General features: G+C 42.7%; 2 protein-coding genes across 3 annotated transcripts in view; one reads left to right on the forward strand and one right to left on the reverse strand.

The window, feature by feature from the left end:
- Positions 1-1,778: 1,778 nt before the first annotated feature.
- LOC138372295 (tigger transposable element-derived protein 1-like) lies at positions 1,779-3,118 on the forward strand. Its single transcript, XM_069337577.1, has 3 exons — positions 1,779-2,062; positions 2,208-2,455; positions 2,934-3,118. Exons 1-3 carry the CDS (start codon positions 1,779-1,781, stop codon positions 3,116-3,118), a joined length of 717 nt encoding a protein of 238 aa, XP_069193678.1.
- Positions 3,119-4,738: 1,620 nt separating this feature from the next.
- The window catches only part of LOC123771977 (zinc finger protein 436), a 64,354-nt gene continuing 48,266 nt past the window's right edge, over positions 4,739-20,826 (reverse strand). For both annotated transcript variants that reach the window (XM_069337891.1, XM_045764836.2), the window contains exon 3: positions 4,739-7,113. In XM_069337891.1, the coding sequence (XP_069193992.1) occupies positions 5,759-6,712 (954 nt within the window). In that variant the 5' untranslated portion in view covers positions 6,713-7,113 and the 3' untranslated portion in view covers positions 4,739-5,758. The remainder of the gene's footprint in view (positions 7,114-20,826) is intronic.

Raw genomic sequence — 20,826 nt, forward strand, 5'->3', positions numbered from 1 at the left:
GTTTTCGGAATACGAGGCGTCTCCAGGAACCAATTAAACTCGCAAACTGAGGTATGCCTGTATGTATGTATGTATATATCTATATATATATATATATATATATATATATATATATATATATATATATATATATATATATATATATACACACACACACACATTTACTCAATATTTACAGGATTTTGCAACATTATTGCACATTTAGAAGTCTTGGAGACAGTGGTAGTCGCTGAAGCAGCTGACAGCACACAATGAGACGGCACATACTTTACACCATGTTTGCACCAGTTTACGTTTCTATTTTCTCGTTTTTGTTGTTATACAAACTATGCAATCACGTTGGCCTATTGCACGCTTTTCAGCTGGTGGCAAATGTTTTAGTTTGTGTACTTGAAAGGCTTCCGTGTAAGTGAGCCCGGGCGTAGCAACATGGTGCAATACTGGGATCATAATGGGTGTTTGTATGCCAGGAATTTCTTTGGCAAACTTTGTTAGTAACTGTGTCACAACTGTAAAACTAAACCAATGGAAAGTTGGTTTATATCCTGTTTTCACCAAATACATATTGAAACTGTTCAGCATGCTTACGTCAACAAGATGGAAAAACGTTTTTTTCATCCACTTCAATGTTTTCCGTACACACTCGACAGCGCCCACCATCATGTCACATTTATCAACCAAACGCATGTTGATATAGTCAAGAACACAATCTGATTTATATACTCTGATTGTTTCGTTGCTCGGTTCACCTTGCCCCTGTTCACCATTGTACCATCATGAACGGTTGTCAGCAAGTTCACTTCTCTCGTCTTTTTACCTAACTGAAAATATTTGATCACTTTTTCTTAGCTGGCAGTCACCAACTTCAAGATTATTGTCAAACACTGGCATATTGCTGCTTCTTGCCTTTACTTGCCTTCTTGCCACACACTCCAGTTCTATTTTTAATCAAGAACCTAGTTAGCAAGGGACTTGTATAGTGCTTATCTGTGTATAAAATGTGGCCCTTGTTCATCCATGGTGCCATCAGTGTCTTCACCACACTACTTATGAATATACTGCTTGAACCCAACATGTCCTTTGAAAAGCACAAGGGATTCGTCTATCACCAGCTTCTGTGCTGGTACATAGAAATCTCTGTACTTTCCAATCACTTCATTCATAATGTGCCTGACTCTCCAAAGTCCTCTGTCCTCTTCTGTCCGGTCTTCATTACTTACAAAATGAAGACACCTGAGGAGTATTTAAAACCTGTCTCGAGACATATATTTCCCGAACAAATGTGTTGGAACACTGTTCTTTGCTCCAATAATCTGAGATAACATGTTTTACACTATGTTTCTTCAACATACATAGTGCCAAAAAACATACTTTCACCTACAGGAGTGTTTTTCCATCACTGAAATCGTGAAAAATCTGGTAACTCCTTTTCAATGAGATGAGCCGCAAGAATGTTCATTTGGTGTACAATATGTTCCTTAAGCGGCTCATCATAAAATGCTGTAAAATACAGTACAGTGGAACCTCGAGTGACGAGCGGCTCTATCTACGAGCATTTCGAGTAACGAGCGAGCCACTCGCTGAAAATTTGTCTCGACTGATGAGCTTTCGCTTGATTAACAAGAAAAACCACATGGTGCTTCCTAGCTTTTTCGCTGGTTCTCGCAAATTCTTAGACGCCTCCAACGACAGTGTTGTTGCTGTATCGTGCAGGACAAGCATCCCTTTGCATTTTTTTTTTTTTTTTGTGGTTTTGTGACTACAATTTGTAAAGCATGATGTCACCAAAGCTGCTTGCTAAATATAGTGTTGTTAAGAGAAAGAAAGACACAGTTACTGTGGATTTGAAGAAGGAAATTATAGAAAAGCACGAGCGTGGTGTCTGTGTGACTGATCTTGCCAGGGAGTATGGCAGGTCATCATCAACAATTTGCACCATTTTGAAGAGGAAGAAAGAATTTAAGAAGCTTAAAGTGGCTAAAGGAGTTACCAAGGTTACCAAGAAACATCCAAAAATCCTAGAAGAGATTGAAAAACTACTGCTGGTCTGGATGAATGAAAGGTAATTACATGGAGATAGTGTCTCTGAAGTTTTTGTTTGTGCTAAGACAAAGAAGCTGTGTGGACCTTGTCAGGAAGACACCAGGTGCCACGTCTGAAGATGAGGAGATATTTAAGGCAAGCCGTGGATAGTTTGAAAAATTTAGGAAGAGAAGCAGTAAACACAGTGTTGTGCAACATGGGGAGGCTGCCAACTCTGATAAAGCTGCGGCTGAGAAATTTGTGCCAGAGTTCCAGGAATTTGTTGCTAGAGAGGAGTTCTTGCCCCAACAAGTTTTTCAATGTGACGAGTCTGGAATGTTCAGGAAGAAAATGATGAAGAGGACCTACATCATGCAAGAGGAACAATCTTTGCCTGGCTACACTACTGACTCCGGCCGACTGACCGGAGTCGGTCGGTCGAGCGGACAGCACGCTGGACTTGTGATCCTGTGGTCCTGGGTTTGATCCCAGGCGCCGGCGAGAAACAATGGGCAGAGTTTCTTTCACCCTATGCCCCTGTTACCTAGCAGTAAATAGGTACCTGGGTGTTAGTCAGCTGTCACAGGCTGCTTCCTGGGGGTGGAGGCCTGGTCGAGGACCGGGCCGCGGGGACACTAAAGCCCCGAAATCATCTGAAGATAACCTCAAGATAACTACCTTCCTGCTATGCGCTAATGCAAGTGGCGATTGCAAGGTCAAGCCATTGCTTGTCTACCACTCAGAAAATCCACGAGTGGATTTTCTGAGTGGTAGACACTGAACCTTGATACTGTTCAAGGCGTGTAAAGTGCACAAGATGTGACTGAATGTGATAAGGAGGTCCAATAAGAAATCCTGGGTCACGCGGATATTCTTCAGTGAATGGGTCAATGATGTTTTTGGTCCCTCAGTGAAGAAATATCTTGAAGAGAAGCCGTTACCACTCAAGGCCTTGCTTGTGCTCGATAATTCGTCTGCACATCCTCCACAGATGCATGATGATTTGTTTCCCGAAAATCAGTTCTTCACCATCAAGTTTCTTCCTCCCAACACCACTCCTCCATCCTATGGACCAGAAAGTCATTGCCAACTTTAAGAAGCTCTACATGAAGGCCTTGTTGGAGAGGTGTGTTGATGTGATAAACAATACAGAGTTGATCCTCAAAGAATTCTGGAAGGACCACTTAAATATCCTGGGTGCCTTACGTTTGATCAATAAGGCCTGGAAAGGCGTGACACTGAGGACCCTAAACTCTGCATGGCGAAACCTGTGGCCTAAAGGTGTCCCTGAGCGAGACTTCGAAGGTTTCGGTCCTGCAATTGCATCTGCATCTGCACCTGTGGAAGACCCGGAAGTCCATCTAGTGGATGATATTATTGCTCTGGGGGCAAACTTTGGGTCTGGAGTTGGATGCTGCTGATGTGCAGGAATTAGTGGAGGAGCACAGTGATGAACTGACCACTGAGGAACTCCTGGAACTTCAGAAGGAGCTGAATCAAGAGGAGGTACAAGAGCTCTCATCAGGGGAGGAGGAGGTATGGGAGGATGCTGCTGCCTCTTCTAGTGAGATCAGGGAAGTGTTGGGAATGTTTGAAAAGGTGACTGTATTCTTGAAAAAGCATCACCCTGATAAAGCAGTGACAATATGGTGTGTGAACATGTTTAATGACAATCTGCTGTCTCGTTTTAAGGACATCCTAAAACAACACAAAAGCAATTGTCAATAGATACGTTCTATGGAAAGATAAAGAAAAGACGAGCAAGTGATAGTGAACCCCAACCCGGTCCCAGTGGGGTGAAATTCCCAAGAAGGGAGAGCCCGCTTGACTCAGAGGTGTATTCTCCTTCCACACCATAACCCCTCTCCTCCTTACCACCTCCCCATTGTCTCCCTCAAGCCAGAAATGACTCTTCATAAGGTAAAGTACAATTGAAAATAGTAAAACAAAACATTTATATTTACATGTACAGAATTATATTTACATTATAAAATGTTATTTTGATGTTTTTGTGGGTGGAACGGATTAATTTTATTTCTATTATTTGAAATGGGGAAATTCGTTTTGAAAAATGAGCGTTTCACATGACGAGCTCGGTGCCGGAATGGATTAAATTCGTTAATCGAGGCTCCACTGTAGTCCATTTCACACATGTCCTCACCAGTATCAGGGTAAAGGTCTGTAATCCCAACGTCTTTATTGTCAAAGACAGGAATTTGTGGAACAAAATCGTCACCATTACTCCAAACAAGTACACCTGGTGTCCTGCGAGACGAAACAGTGGCACCATGGCGAGGAATCGTTGCACACCGTGGACCAAGAGCTAAAGCCCGTCTACGCAAAGTACAGGCGCTAACTGAAGATGCGGTAAAATCACGTGAACATGGGGGGTCTTGGGTTCCTCATGTGGTGCCATTTATGTTGGTGCTTTGTCATTATACAGCATGGAAATTTAATAATCCCCGTGAGTGTAAATTTTACCCCCCAATCCACTCAGATTACTTGAGTAAATGTATTTATATATTCTCTGAAGTGGAAATTACATATGATTCCTTTTTCAGCATGGAGCTAACTTCAAGAGAGACAATTCCACCAATAGAGTCACATGTCGCTAGAGATACCAACTCGGACAGAATTAAACAGTTCATAGTTGCCGGACACATCCTATGTTCAACTTTGGCAGCTAAGCCGTTATCTGTTCCATATTGTAGTTAGAAATTTAACCCATGCCTTATTGATTTCTAATGATTTATGAACATGTTATTTCAATATTTACAGATATACTAATATCATAGAATTTAACCCCCCAAAAGATGTGTAAGGGATTAGCTCTAAATTTAATAGAAGTTTTACAGTCCACTTCTCTAAATTCATTTTAAATCTATTATTAAATTTATTATTGAGAGCCATAAATCACTGGTTCTCTGAGCCCATACTAATTGTATGGTTCTCCTATCTTTTGAATCTTATTATATGTTAAGAGTGAATTACCCCCACAGACACCAGGTCAGAAAAGCTGGAAACCATGGATGAGTCAGCCACCAAGGAGCTAGAAGGATTACCCTACCCCTATAAGTAACCTGCATGAACAAAACCTGGAGTAACAACTGAACTAGAGAGAGAGAGCAGAGATAAATGAATCCCCATCTCGATCAGGTCAATCAAAAGACATCCACCACAAGACTTCTGGAATCGGCAAATGAAGCCACATGCGATGGAAGCTGCCAACTTAACTCAACCACACCAACTTGAAGAGGTTAACCTCAGGGCAATTGTACGCCTTGCAGCGAGGCTAGAAGGACACGATGTTGATGGTCCAATCAACGGGAATGGGAATGAAACAAGAGAGACTGTCTACGAGATTGTGGACACATCCCGCACAAGAACAGCAAGGAGAACCAAACTGAAAATCCAGAAGCCGAGCGACCCCCCAAAATCCAGCTCCAAAGAGGAAAAGACTGAAGCGACTCCAGCAATTTAGAAAATGCACCTTGGTTAGGGGGTTGAATCAGTTGAAAAATGCAACCTCTTACTTTAATAGTGTGGAGGTCCAGTGGTACGATGCTCAATTTTGTATCACACAAGTGGCAAGTAATCTCAGCCACGGCATTTGGAATTTTCAAGTATATATGTGTTTTTAAGAGACAATTACAAGACAATGCAATGTCTTGTAATTTCTGATAAAAATATTTCCTCATGTGTTATCAGAGCTAATATATTTTTTTGCATTAGGTAGTCATGGACTATTTTTATTGTGAAGATCCATGTGCTTTACTAGACTACATTTTTGAGAAAATGCTTTTGAACACACAGAACACTGATGTGGTTTCTCACCTGTGTGGCTTCTCTTGTGAGATACTAATGAAGAGTTTTGTGAAAATCCTTTTGAACACACAGAACACTTATATGGTTTTTCTCCTGTGTGGGTTCTCATATGTGATACTAGAAAAGATTTAAGTGAGAAGTCTTTTGAACACTCTGAACATTGATATGGTTTCTCACCTGTGTGACTTCGCTTGTGAGATACTAATGAAGATTTTTGTGAGAAATTTTTTGAACACACTGAACACTGATATGGTTTCTCTCCTGAATGAGTTCTCATGTGTGTTGCTAAATGCAATTTTGAGAGAAAGCCTTTTGAACATTCCAAACAGTGATGCGGTTTCTCTCCTGTGTGTGCTCTCATGTGTGATGCAAGAGAAGATTTCTGTGAAAAACTTTTAGAACATTGTGAACATTTGTATGGTTTCTCTCCTGTGTGAGTTCTTGTGTGTTTTATCAAACCAGATTGATCTGTAAAGACTTTGGAACACTCAGAACACTTATATGGTTTTTCACCTGTGTGAGTTCTCATGTGTGTGCCCAGATGTGTTTTATTTATAAACTTCTTTAAACATTCAGAACACTCATGTGGTCTCTCTCCTGTATGAGTTCGTATGTGAGTTGCCAGATATGATTTGGAAAAGTACTCTTTTAAACACACTGAACACTGATATACTCTCCTTGTTTTGTGAGATTTCATGTGTGATATCAGAAGAGATTTAATTGAGAAGTCTTGTGGACATTCCCAACATTTATATGGTTTCTCTCCTGAGTGAATTTTCATGTGTGACAATAGATTAGATTCATCTAAAAAATCTTTTAAACACTCTGAACACTGGTACGGTTTCTCTCCAGATTGATTTTTCATGTTGCTGGTTTGAGAAAGCTTCAAAACACGTGACACAAACCAACTCTTATGTTTTAAATGCACATCAAAAGTTTTTTTAGTGATTTCGAGTATATTTGAAAGGATGCAAATAGGAGTAATTTAAGTTCATATACAAAATATTAATCTAGTGCTAATAGGGAAAGATTTAAATTACAAAGCATTATCAATTCTAAAATTGTTTACATATGAATGCTGATTTACAGTTAATGGGTTCATAAAATATAGATACTGTACCTATTGTAATCTGATCTTTTATACATTAAACAAATTAACACTGCCCACTGAAATTATTTGTTAAATAAATCTTTTTATTCGAGGGCATATAAAGATGATACGAACTTCTCAGTGAATGTGCAATTAGGTTTCTTCAGTTTTATTACCTGTTCAGGATTAAAGGATATATGGAGGTTAGATAACAAAAACAAGCATTGAATGTAATGAAACACCATTTTCTGGGTGAGTTCCGGAGGCTCCCTGGAGCTATCCAGGCTGATATGCATATCACTAAACTTTAGCATCAGTTAGTGTGAATAGCATTCTAGGCCTACTTGGGACCACTGCCAGAACCTGGCCCCCTCAGAAAGGCACGAGGAGCAATGGCCTATAGAAATGCACATGGGCTTTGGAGCATTCTATATCTGTCATCAACCAGGACAGGCACCCAGAAAGGTAAGCGCCCCAAAACAAACCCCTATTCTGGTTAAAACAACAAAAATAAACAAACGAGTAGAGAGAACTCCCCAAATGAGAATGAGGAAATGAGCATGACGTCACAAGAACCGCACCTCATGTCTGCATCGCTCCCCTCTCCTTGGGAGGGGAAATAGGGAACCCCAGATCCCCGCGCCGGCTATCCACCCTGCAGTTCTGAGGCTGGATGTCTAAAACATGCAAAAAAATGCCGACCGGAGGGAGAGAGGGTTGTCAGGGAGTCTCCGGGACTCACCCAGAAAATGACACTATATTACATTCAACGCTGGTTTTCCAGGGAGGAGCCCCTTTGGCTCCCCGGAGATAACTACCCAAAGCCAAGGAGAAAAAAAAAGATACAAACCCGGGAGACGGAAACCACACGCTTAAACCCGAATGCAAAACAACTGGCAACACCAAAAGACGCAGCGGACGACCCGGGAGACTCGAATCCTGGAACAGGGATGAAGGGAACCCGGGTCAACCCACAGTATGTCCAGTTCCACAGAGGTCGTAGCACACAGATAACGGCTAAGAGCCACAGCCAAACACAAGAAGATGCACTCCCCGGCCAACATCAACAACCCCAGGGACCCTATCCCCCCCCCCCCCCCCCGGAAAACAGCTGTCCCAACTTTGCCAGAAAAGATGATACGGTCGTAAAGGAACAAACCGACCACCAGAACCCAAAGAAGCGGAAACCACCGAGAAACAAACCTGAACCAAAGGGGGCCACAACAAACCGAGGGGAAGAGAGAGAAAAAAGCACCCTGTCCAGGACCAGGACTGCTCAGGCGGTGCATGAGCAGGCCAGAGGTGAACAACGCCTGAGACACCTCGCGAAACAGTGCAGAAGGAACATCAAAACCGAAAGCAATCCGCAGCAGCTCCACCAGCCCCACACAAGACAAGGAAACAGTATGTGGCAAGCCGACGGTCCAGAACCTCCACGAGAGAAAGACAAGACCACATCAACAAAAAGCACATTATACCTATGAGGAGACAAAAAGAAAAGGAAGGACTGTCAGGAAACCCCCATACCGCCGCCAAGACGAAGCATGCAAGTGGGACACCATCAACAAAGCCACCTGATCACCAAACAGATGATGAGTGACTCGAATCAAAATTACCAGACTTGAAGACTCGAGGAGAAGACCGAACCAGCCCCAACATGGACCGGACCGATCATTTGAACGAGACAGAGACATAGGAAAACCCCTTGGTGCGGACACTGAGCAAGCAGCACCCGAAACAAAGACTGTCCAGAAGGAATATCCGCCAGGAAACCAGGAACCCAAATCCGACGAGCCAGAAAAAATCAACCCAGACGAGCAGACACGTCCCGTCCGGGAGGAACCCCCCGGGACCCCTGAAGGTCCAACAAGTCTGATAACGGACGGCAATGAGAAGCTGCTGCTTGCAGAAACTGCTGAACCGCAGACTCCGCAAACAGCAAGGACAAAATGGCGATGAAAACCTAGGAGCCAGGGTCCAGGCCGAGGACAACGAGGAAGCGAGCACCACGAGCCGAAACACGAGACACAAAACGAAAAATGGTGTCACCGCATCCCGCAGGAGTGGCGCAACCAGCTCCAGCAGGGCAGAATGACTCATGCGTCGCTGAGTAATGTATGAGAACTACTCAGGACGTGCACTGCACAAACACAAAAATGTACTGTCTGAAAAAGGAACACAAAGAAAAGGCCATAATCAGGGCCGGAACCCCTAGCTCCTGTCCCAACAAAAAGGAATTGTAGAGGCAGGAGTGGAGGACTGGAAATCAACATCCACCTGCAGACATTGCAACACAGAAGCTGGTAGCGACATACAAGGAGAAGATGAAAGAACTCGGTTCTATAACTGAACACTGGGGCTGTTCAATATCAAGGAACCGAACATGTACACAGTCCAACCTAGCACTAACATTAGTATAGCCAATATGCACATACAGTGGTGCCTTGATTTACAAATTTAATCCATTCCTACACCGAGCTCATCATGTGAAACACTCGTCTTGCGAAACAACAACAACAATGTCGTCAGGGGCATCCGAGAACCAGCAGAAACACTAGGAAGCAATATGTAGTTTGCTCGTTAATCAAGCAAAAACTCGTCAATCGAGACAAATTTTCTGTGAGTGGCTCGCTCGTTACTCGAAATGCTTGTAACTTAAGTCGCTCATCACTCGAGGTCCCACTGTACTAAGATACATAACAAAGTGTAGTATTGAGGTAGGAAATACATAAATATGCAAGGAAAAGACTTTAAAGATAATCCAAGCACCGGTAGCTAGGGACAAGAGAGTATAATCAAATGAGGAACTAAGAAGACCTAGGAAGCAAATGGAAACACAATGTACATGATCAAATACATATACAGTAGTACCTCGGAATGCGAGTGTCCCTGTATGCGAGTTTTTTGGAAGACGAGCAGGATTTACTCCAAAAATATGTCTCGGAAGGCGAGGGTTACCTCGGGACACGAGTTTGTTGATACGTGTACAGGCCGACTGGCGCGTGGTGGCATGGCGATCGCGCCTCAGTTTACCAGTGTCTCGTGTCCAGTGACTATCTCACCTGAATTCTTCACAAGGATTTACAGTTTTTTATAGTTTTTTTGGCCATTTGAGCATAAAAGTTGTCATTATATATCTTGCCAAGGGTCTCAAGAAAGCCATTGGTAAGGTTCAACCTAAGAAAATAGTTGTGAGTAGAGGCAGTAGAGGATGTCCCTTCTTGATTAAGAAAATGTGTGAAGTATGGGAAGAACTGCAAAGTTTTGTTGAAAAAACTCACCCAGATAAAGCTGTAGCAGGCCGTTGCATTGACCTTTTAAATGATAATGTGATGTCTTACTACAGACAAGTGTTAAAATGTAGGGAAAAACAAGTGTCATTAGACAAATTCTTAGTAAAACAAGCAAGTCCTAGTGGTATGCAGGCAAAATGTGCCAGTGTGCATACCAGTGAAGTCCTCACTGCCTGATGTGATAATGGAAGGGGACTCCCCTTCCAAACAGTAACTCCTCTCTTCCTCCCACCTCCTCACCATCTTCCATACGCCTACAGCATTCAACAGCAAGGTAAGTAATAACTTGAACATAGTTTTGTAGGTTTATTTAGATGAATTAGGTATACAAATTTAGTTTGATGTAAGGTTTTTGGGGTAGTCAGGAACGGATTAATTCATTTCCCTTTATTTCTTATGGGGAAATTAGCTTCGGAATGCGAGTTTTCGGAATACGAGGCGTCTCCAGGAACCAATTAAACTCTTAAACTGAGGTATGCCTGTACAGAGAGACTCCAATGTATATAAGGGTGCAGCCAGGCACTGAACAATGAATGGCCAATGAATGAGTGTCCAGATAGCATTGAATGAGTCAATAATACCCAGAGGCAAGACAAGATCTCTCACTGAAAGACTAAATAAAAGTTACCGAAATACAGGGATGTGCCCCACAGTGTGATGAATAACAATGTATACAGACATAGTAAGGTTACGTTAAGATGCAGGCAAATTGGCCAATCAACACGCTACAAACAACACCCAACACTCATCCAAAAATCGAGAACCAGTGCCTGGCTGACGGTATCGCCAGATCGTGTAATCTCCCCGGTAGAGCTTAGGCACTATCGTGTCACGACACAGCCTATCCGTGTAATATTCTAGGAGCTCGGCTAGTGGATTATGGCCAGAGTTGCATGTGCAGGATGAGAAGATTAGGTGTAGTGTAGAGGTGGAGGCAGTGGCGCCATTTCGAGCCACCCCACACCCCGTATGCAGAGAAAAAAAGGAGGTATCTTCCCCATATAGGGGTACCTCGGTTTAAGAGTTTATTCTGTTCCTGGAGACAGCTCGTAACCCGAAAACTCATAAACCAAAGCTAATTTCCCCATAAGAAATAATAGGAATGAATTAATCCGTTCCTGACTCCCCAAAAACTTCACTTCAAACTAAATTTTATACCTAATTCATCCAAATCTACACTACAAAAGTATGTTCAAGTTATTATTTACCCTTGCTGATGACTCCTGTTGGCGAATGGAAGATTATGAGGAGGGGAGAGGAGGAGAGGTGTTACTGTTTGGGAGTCCCCTTCCATTATAACATCAGACAGTGAAGATTTTTCCGGAATGCACTCTCTGGCACGTTTTGCCTGCATATCACTAGGTCCTGGTTGTGGCTCACTGCTTGATTTTTTCACAATGAAACGATCCATTGAAGATTGTTTTTCCCTCTTTTGCAACATCTGTCTGTAGTGAGGCATCACATTGTCATAGAAAAGATTAACTCTCAAACCGCGCATATCATATACAGGGGTACCTCAGGTTAAGAGTTTAATCTGTTCCTGGAGACGGCTCATATTCCGAAAACTCGTATTCCGAAGCTAATTTCCCCATAAGAAATAATGGGAAATGAATTAATCCGTTCCTGACTACCCCAAAAACCCCACATCAAACTAAATTTTTATACCTAATTCATCTAAATAAACCTACAAAACTATGTTCAAGCTATTACTTACCTTGCTATTGAATGCTGTATGCGTATGGAAGATGGTGAGGAGGGGGAAAGAGGAGAGGAGTTACTGTTTGGAAGGGGAGTCCCCTTCCATTATCACATCAGGCAGTGAGGACTTCACTGGTATGCACACACTGGCACATTTTGCCTGCATACCACTAGGACTTGTTTGTCTTACTAAGAATCTGTCTAAAAACACTTGTTTTTCCCTACATTTTAACACTTGTCTGTAGTAAGACATCACATTGTCATTTAAAAGGTCAATGCAATGGCCTGCTACAGCTTTATCTGGGTGAGTTTTTTCAACAGAACTTTGCAGTTCTTCCCATACTTCACACATTTTCTTAATCAAGAAGGGACATCCTCTACTGCCTCTACTCACAGCTATTTTCTTAGGTTGAACCTTATCAATGGCTTTCTTGAGACCCATGGCAAGATATATAATAACAACTTTTATGCTCAAATGGCCAAAAAACCGACATAAAACTGTAAATCCTTGTGAAGAATTCAGGAGGGATAGTCACTGGGCAGGAGACAATGGTAAACTGAGGGGCGGAGGGGCGACGATCGCCGTACCACCATGCGCTAGGTCAGCCTGAACGCGTATCAACAAACTCGCGTTCCGAGGTAACCCTCGCCTTCCGAGACACATTTTCTGAGGAAATCCGGCTCGTATTCCGAAAAACTCGCATACAGGGACACTCGTGTTCCAAGGTACCACTGAATAAATGATATCAGTGACAAAACCGAAACCGCGCACATCATTTATATATGATTTCGTGTCTAGCGCTATAATTTAAAAGCCCCGCATAGGATAGGGGTAGTCATCGGCGAGCCTCGACCGACCATAAACAAACCCTGCCTGAGAAAAAAATCCAGCGTGGGTCCCCTTTGTGTACAGAGCTCAGTTACCCAGCGGACATCATGGCGAGCGCATCACGTTCTGACGACCGACCCCACTCAGCGAGACGTTCCTCGTGACCTATGACCAAGGAGGAAATTACTCGTAATTTGACCAGACCACACACTAGAATGTGAAGGGACGACGACGTTTCGGTCCATCCTGGACCATTCTCAAGTCGATTGTGATGAAGTAGAGACGCAATAAATAGGCACGAGAGATGAGGAGCAAAGTAAGGTGTAGTAGAGGGGCTAGTTGTTGGAACTGCAGAGGGCCTATTGGCCCATACGAGGCAGTTCCTATTATAACCACCGAAAGAGAAGGAGAAAATAATGAGAAGTGGAAAACGAGGGAACGTAGGAGAAGACAATGAACAGAAAAAAGAGAGAAAAGAGAAAGAAAGGAAAGAGAAAGAAAGGTAAATGGAAAGGGTAAGCTTATGTATGGTATTGTTAGAAAGATTAGAGCATTTGAGTATATACTGTGAAAGGGAAGAGTCCACAGCAACAAAGCCAGGACTCAAGTTCATGTTGGGTACATTGTGTATTAGAGCCGATTCAACAAGACGGCGTCTGTGTAGAGTAGAGGCATGAAAGATTATTTTGGATTCTAATCATCCCAATCAATGGGATAATTAGAATCCCTCCTGGTTGATACCTGGTTGATGGGGTTCTGGGAGTTCGTCTACTCCCCAAGCCCGGCCCGAGGCCAGGCTCGACTTGTGAGAGTTTGGTCCACCAGGCTGTTGCTTGGAGCGGCCCGCAGGCCCACATACCCACCACAGCCCGGTTGGTCCGGCACTCCTTGGAGGAATAAATCTAGTTTCCTCTTGAAGATGTCCACGGTTGTTCCCGCAATATTTCTTATGCTTATGCTATTTATTTCTTATGCTCTTCTGCCCTCACATGGCAGAAGAGAGCATTGTTAGTGTCTGCAGACTTAACACTTCTCTTGTGTTCTTTAACACTTTCGCGCTCTCGGCGCTCAAAAAAAAACAATACCCCAGATGCTTTCGGCACTTCGCGCGCCTACGCGGTAAGACCGAAAAAAGTGTACACTCTTTTGACTGTCCTGACAATAATTGAAGGCGCACGTATTTAAATTTGGTATCACTGTGTTCGCAATGAAATTGTCTATAAGAGCATACCTATAAAATGCCGCCCAAGCATAAGGAGTATCAACACCAAATAAAAAACTATGCAGATCACTCGCCGAGAGCACCATACAGCAACAAAATGTTTCCACTCTCTTAATGGTTGCGAAGCCTACAGTTGTCCTACATCGCTAATTTTGGTATCATTGAAATCGCAATAAAATTCTCTACACGGACATATGCATATGAATGTTTAATATAGGTAATTGCCCACCCGCAAGAGTGTGTGAAGTGGAGAGTAGTTAGCCGCGAGCGCACTGGCGAAAACACAGGGGGGAAATCATGCTTGGAAAGTTTATACGTTTCCTGACCCTACTTTTCTATGTACGTATTTCTTTTTTATACCAATGTGTTCGCAATAAAATTTTCTATAAGATGAACTGTATAACATTTGTACAAAGCATGTGTAAGAGAAGCGCCAAATATAGAACCACGTCGCTCAGTATGCGTTCGCGGCAGAAACGAACGCATTGTTTTCGTTCGTTTGATGTTTGTCATGTTTATACTTGTTGAAACATTTTATAATTTGTATGACAGTGATCGCAGTAAAATTCCCTACACAGACATATACATAACACATACAAATATTTCCCACGTGTTGGATATATCAACGGCTAAAGGGAACCCACTGCCACACGCTCGCCACACCCCTAAACATACTTTGTGTATTTTTTTTTTACTCATAGAAGTTTATGTGATATAATATTCATTCTGGTACCAAATGATTCGCAAATAAATTCTCTACAAAACAAAAGTATCCCCATCCATTTCGGTTAAAAAATGGAATTTATAGAAATATTTTTTCGATTGACGAGAAAAGTAGGCTGTTATGCGGAATCGTAAGAAAAAACAGCGACGAGTTATCTCTAATCTAAAGCGCGAAGGTGTTAAGTCTGTCATTCAGCGTACGGCCAGTTTCGCCAAAGTATTGGAGAGGACAAGACGAACAGGAAATAGAGTAGACACCAGCAGCATTAGAAGCAGGAGGAGCAGTGTGAACTAGATTGCTACGAAGTGTGTTAGTTTGTCGAAAGGCGAGCTTAATGTCAAGAGGACGAAAGGTATTGGTATAGGTTTTGAGTTCAGATATGAAGGGAAGGCATAGTACAGTGCTACTAGTGTTGGAAGCAGGTTTAGTATGAAAGAAATTTCGTTTAGCTTGAGAGTAGGCACAGTTGATGAAATGCAAAGGGTAACCAAGGCATTAGTTTAGATTTAGGAAAGGCTTGGGTAAATACTGGTTCAGTAACAGGGTTGTTGATTTGTGGAACCAATTGCCGCGTAACGTGGTGGAGGTGGTGTCCCTCGATTGTTTCAAGCGCAGGTTGGACAAGTATATGAGTGGGATTGGGTGGTTATAGAATAGGAGCTGCCTCGTATGGGCCAATAGGCCTTCTGCAGTTACCTTTGTTCTTATGTTCTTATGTAAGGCGAGAGAATGATTTGTAGATAAGGGAAATTTCAGAATCAAGAAACTGAGGGTCGCTGATGCGTAGAGCGCGGAGGAAGAGGGAGACGAGGACACTTTTCTTAACAGGAGGATGGTAGGAAAAGAAGTGAATGTACATGCCACTGTGCATGGATTTGCGGTAGACAGAGAAAGAGAACCCGGACACTGAGCTGTGAACGTGAACGTCAAGAAAAGGAAGGAGAGAATTAGATTCCCACTCAACTTTGAAATGGATAGAAGGAGCCAGATTGTTAAGAGAGGAGAGAAAAGGCTGGAAAAGACTAAAGTCATGAGGCCATAAAGCAAAAATGTCATCAACATAGCGAAGCCAGAGAGAGGGACGAGTATCAATAGAAGGAAGAAGAACAGTTTCGAAGTATTCCATGTAGAAATTAGCAAGAACAGGGGAAAGAGGGGAACCCATAGCGACACCGAAAGTTTGAGTGTAATATTTACCATTGAAAGAGAAAGAGTTAAGAGTCAACACAGAGTCTAATGAGTTCAAGGAAAACGTCAGTGGGAAGCGGGAGAGGAAGAAGGCCCTCAGCCGCTTTCTGTCTAAGGAAAGAGAGAACGTCATCGAGCGGAACATTAGTGAACAGGGAGTCGACATCAAGACTAAGCATCTTACAAGAAGGTTGCAGGCGCAGTCTTTCTATGAAGTCCTGAGAATGACGAAGGTGGGCAGGAGAAAAAGTGCCAGGGTAAGGCGTCAGGGTTTTAGTGAGCTAGGAGGCAAGAGGATAGCTGACAGAGCCCCGTGAAGAAATGATAGGACGAAGAGGAACACCAGGTTTATGAGTCTTAGGAAGACCATAAAAATAAGGAAGAGAAGGGCAGATGACACGGAAACGTTTAATGAGATCAAAGTCAGGAGGACAAAGACTAGAGAACTGTCTTAGTTTGCGGTTAAAGGAAGTTTTGAGGCGATCCAAAGGATTAGAAGTCAGAGGTGCATAAGTGCGAGAGTCAGAGAGCAAGACATCTGCTTTTCGGAGGTAGTCCTCACGGTCAAGGACAACCACCGAATTGCCTTTGTCGGAAGGAAGGATAAGAATAGAGTTGTTAGATTTCAGGGAGGCAAGGACAAGCTGGAAGCGACGAGGAAGGTGGTGATTTTTAGAAAACAAACTGTCAAGAACGGGGATAAGGGCCCCTCTAAAGGCAGACAGGTCCGAAAGAGTACTAGAGTTAGAATTGACAAACCTGTCAAAGGAACTAATGAGATCAATGCCACAGCGTGGGCCAGGGGAAGTAGCAAAAGAAAGACCAAGTCCAAGAAGTTCTTGTTGGTGCTTAGAAAGAGGGTAGGATGAAAGGTTGGTAACACAATCAGAGAGAGATTTTGAGAGAGATTATTTTGCCCAAGGACTGTTGGAGATCAGGAGTTGAAGTTTGTTGTGTAGTGTGGAGGAGTGGTGGGAAGAGGAGACGTGAGCAGTGTCAAATGCAATAGGAAAAATAACATTGCATAGATCACTGGGAAGAGCAGAGGACAGAAAGCGTTGATGTTGACGAACAGCTAGAAAAGCCTCGTCAACTTGCAAGGAGGTGGCATGAATAAGTTCTTTTAGAAGATGGTGGGCAGGTTCAGGAAAAGGAGAACCCGAAGTGTTGAACCAGAGAAAGTGAGATAAAGTAAGAGGGAGAACTTGCTCAGCAAGACAGTCTTTAAGAAACCTGAGCTGGTTCTTTCGACGCTTGGCGGCAAGAAGGTAAAATTCAAAGGCGCGAAAAGGCTGTTTAAAGGAAGGTAGATTATCAAAGAAATTAAATAGAGTAAGACGTTTAAGACGTCTTACGCCCCCTAGACTGGTACCGCTAAGGGTAAGCCCAGGGAGGTACTGCTAACCGGTGCCCAAAGCTACCAAACAAACTGCTAAAGCTGAATCCCTGGGACGTGTCCACTCACAGGGGCCAAGCAAAAGGTACCAACTAAAACAGAATGTCAAAACCTTAATATAACTGGGGTAAGGGACACAGAGGCAGACCCCCCACTAAGCTGAAAACAAAAATAATAGAAAAACCCCGCAAGAGGACAATGTACCCAAGAGGAACAGAGCCAGCCACTGTTATAGGTGAAAACTAGCTGCCCAGTAACCTGCGCCCCTACCAGTGCGAAAACTACCACTTACTCCAAGGTAACAAAAGAGGGAAAAACCCCAACACACTCTGTGTGGTAAATTACCAAGCAGCAACAGACCAACAGAGGTATATCCAAGGTGGCTTGTGGAAGATAACCCCAAGCCCCAAGGGCAGTACTGACAGGGTGCTCAGGGAAGATAACCATAAGCACATGCAGCCCGAGTACCTTGGAATAATACTACCAGCTCCCACACCATTGTAAGAGCAGTACTGGTCACAATGCACAGCACAACAGAGAGAACCAAAGTTGGAGCCACACAACCATGCCACTATCACATCAGCCAAAGAACTGCAGGGTTGATCGCCGGCAGGGGTCTGGGGCTCCCCCCTTCCCGGGAGGGGGGAGCAGCGCAGACATGACATCATGTGATGTCATGCTCGTTTTCATTTGGGGAGTTCTGTCCACTCGTTTGTTTATTTTTTCGCTTTAACAAGAATAGGGATTTGTTTTGGGGTGCTTACCTTTCTGGGTGCCTGTCTGGGTTGATGACAGATATAGAATGCTCTAAATCCCATGTACATTTCTATAGGCCATTGCTCCTCGTGCCTCTCTGAGGGGGGGGCCAGCTTCTGGCCGTGGTCCTCGGTAGGCCTAGAACTCGATTCAAACTGATGCCAAAGTTTAGGGATATGCATATCAGCCTGGATAGTTCCGGGAAGCCGAAGGGGCTCCCCCAAGAAAGGTAGATTGCATACATAAATTAGCGTGAATAACCTTATTTTTTGTAAAAGCGATATTTTATTTGCATGTAATGATAAATTTACTTGTCAAAACCGTTCAAGTAATTAATCTAGTTGTATTCAATAGTCAAACTTTTTCAAGTACTGATACATTTGTTATGACAAATAACATGAGATAGCTTCATAAGTTAAGGTATTCAAGAGAAATGTGTAATTTTAAATTATCAACCAATGCAAGAAACTGATGTTAAAATTAAGAAGTGTTTCAAATAGATAAATTATGTTTAATCTATAATATATATGTTTGCAATAAGCTGATGCTGTGAATAGAGTGACTTGCATCCACATACAGTTGAGAGTGTGCTTATAGAATGTAGTGGTCAGGATGGCGTGCTTTCAGAATGTAGTGATCAGAATGTTGTGCTTGTATAATGTAGAAGTCAATTGTGTTGTGCTTGTAGAATGTAGAAGTCAATTGTGTTGTGCTTGTAGAATGTAGAAGTCAATTGTGTTGTGCTTGTAGAATGTAGAAGTCAATTGTGTTGTGCTTGTAGAATGTAGAAGTCAATTGTGTTGTGCTTGTAGAATGTAGAAGTCAATTGTGTTGTGCTTGTAGAATGTAGAAGTCAATTGTGTTGTGCTTGTAGAATGTAGTAATTACCTAAGTGTAATTACAGGATGAGAGCTACGCTCGTGGTGTCCCATCTTCCCAGCACTTTTTGTCATATAACACTTTGATATTACTGACGGTTTTGGCCTCTACCACTTTAGTGGCCTGACAGCTGAGTGGACAGCGCTTCGGATTCGTAGTCCTGAGGTTCTGGGTTCAATCCCCGGTGGAGGCAGAAACAATTGGGCAGAGTTTCTTTCACCCTGATGCCCCTGCTACCTAGCAGTAAATAGGTACCTGGGAGTTTGACAGCTGATACGGGCTGCTTCCTAGGGGTGTGTAACAAAAAAGGACGCCTAGTTGAGGACCGGGCCACAGGGATGCTAAGCCCAGAAGTCACCTCAAGATAACCTCAAGATAATCTTCTCACCTAACTTGTTCCAACTGTCTACCACTCTGTTCACAAAAGTGAATTTTCTTATGTTTCTCCGGCAGCTTTGTTTTGTTAGTTTAAATCTATGGCCTATTGTTCTTGAAGTTCCAGATCTCAGGAATTCTTCTCTATCAATTTTATTGATTCCTGTTACTATTTTGTATGTAGTGATTACATCACCTCTTTTTCTTCTATCTTCTAGTTTTTGCATATTTAATGCCTCTAACCTCTCCTCGTAGCTCTTGTCCTTCAGTTCTGGGAGCCATTTAGAGGCATGTCTTTGCACCTTTTCCAGTTTGACGATGTGCTTCTTAAGATATGGGCACAATACAACCGCTGCATATCCCAGCTTTGGTCTAACAAAAGTTGTGAACAATTTCTTTAGTATTTCTCCATCCATGTATTTAACCACTGTGCTGCGCCAACCGAGAAAACTCAGTTGGTTGGAAACTGCGCCAACTGAGAAAATACCTTTTGAATATTGTGTGCGCAGTAGGTTGTATACGAAATGGACTCTTAGGACCTTCAGTGAGAAGCAGCCATATTGGAAAAAATTCCCAGAATGCCCTAGGGCTGCTAGCTGAGTTAGTACTGAATGAGCAACCGTGGGTGGCGCACGCACCTCTGACTCCCAAACACCTGTCCGACGAGGTGTTGAAAGATTGCGCACTGTTGGTGAAATTCAGACCTTATTGTTTGAAGAACATAAGGGGTCATGATATTGATGAAGCTAGGCACAATAAGAACCTAACACAAAGGTTGGCTGCAAGTGATATAGCATCTATGAGAACGATACAGCGAGCGTATCCAGTTGTAGCTCTGAGCGCCACCCTTGCCCCACCTATGTCATCTCCAATTTATATAAATGATACATAGATGAATCGTTTTCTGGGTTCAGTGATGATGCATCTGATACAAGTAGCACAGATGAACAGCGTTAGCAGCTTCCATGGTGGTGTTTTCCATGGATACTTTCAAGAATTGCTGAATCTCTTCCAGATTGCCTGAATATCTTTTAGATTGACTGAGACTCTTCGAGTATGATTGAATCTCTTCCAGTGAAGGACCTTACGAAGCGATCTTTTCTAGACTACACTACAAAATGATCTTTTCCTATAATCTTTTCAAGACTAACTTATGCTTTACAAGCTTGGCAACATACCACCTACATGTATAGTGGAACCTCGAATAATGACGTTAATCCGTTCCGGCAGCGTGATCGTCATGTGAAATGGACGTCATACAAAACGAATGTCCCCATTGACAATAATGGAAATCAAATTAATTCATTCTACCACTGAAAAACATTAATATGATATTCAATGTTTTAAATAATGGAGCATCCTACCTTACATAACTGAACAAATCTTTATGACATTTGTCTTTCTTCAATTTTGTTCAATATTTTTTGGTCATTTGTCTTATAGCAAAAGGTTCATTCGGTGTTCGGCAGGTAGACTGCTCCAGGTTTCTTAAAAAAAAAAAAAAAATTAAATTTGAAAAACAGAACAAA

This window comes from Procambarus clarkii, chromosome 38 (assembly GCF_040958095.1).
Source record: "Procambarus clarkii isolate CNS0578487 chromosome 38, FALCON_Pclarkii_2.0, whole genome shotgun sequence".
Taxonomy (NCBI): Eukaryota; Metazoa; Arthropoda; class Malacostraca; order Decapoda; family Cambaridae; genus Procambarus; species Procambarus clarkii.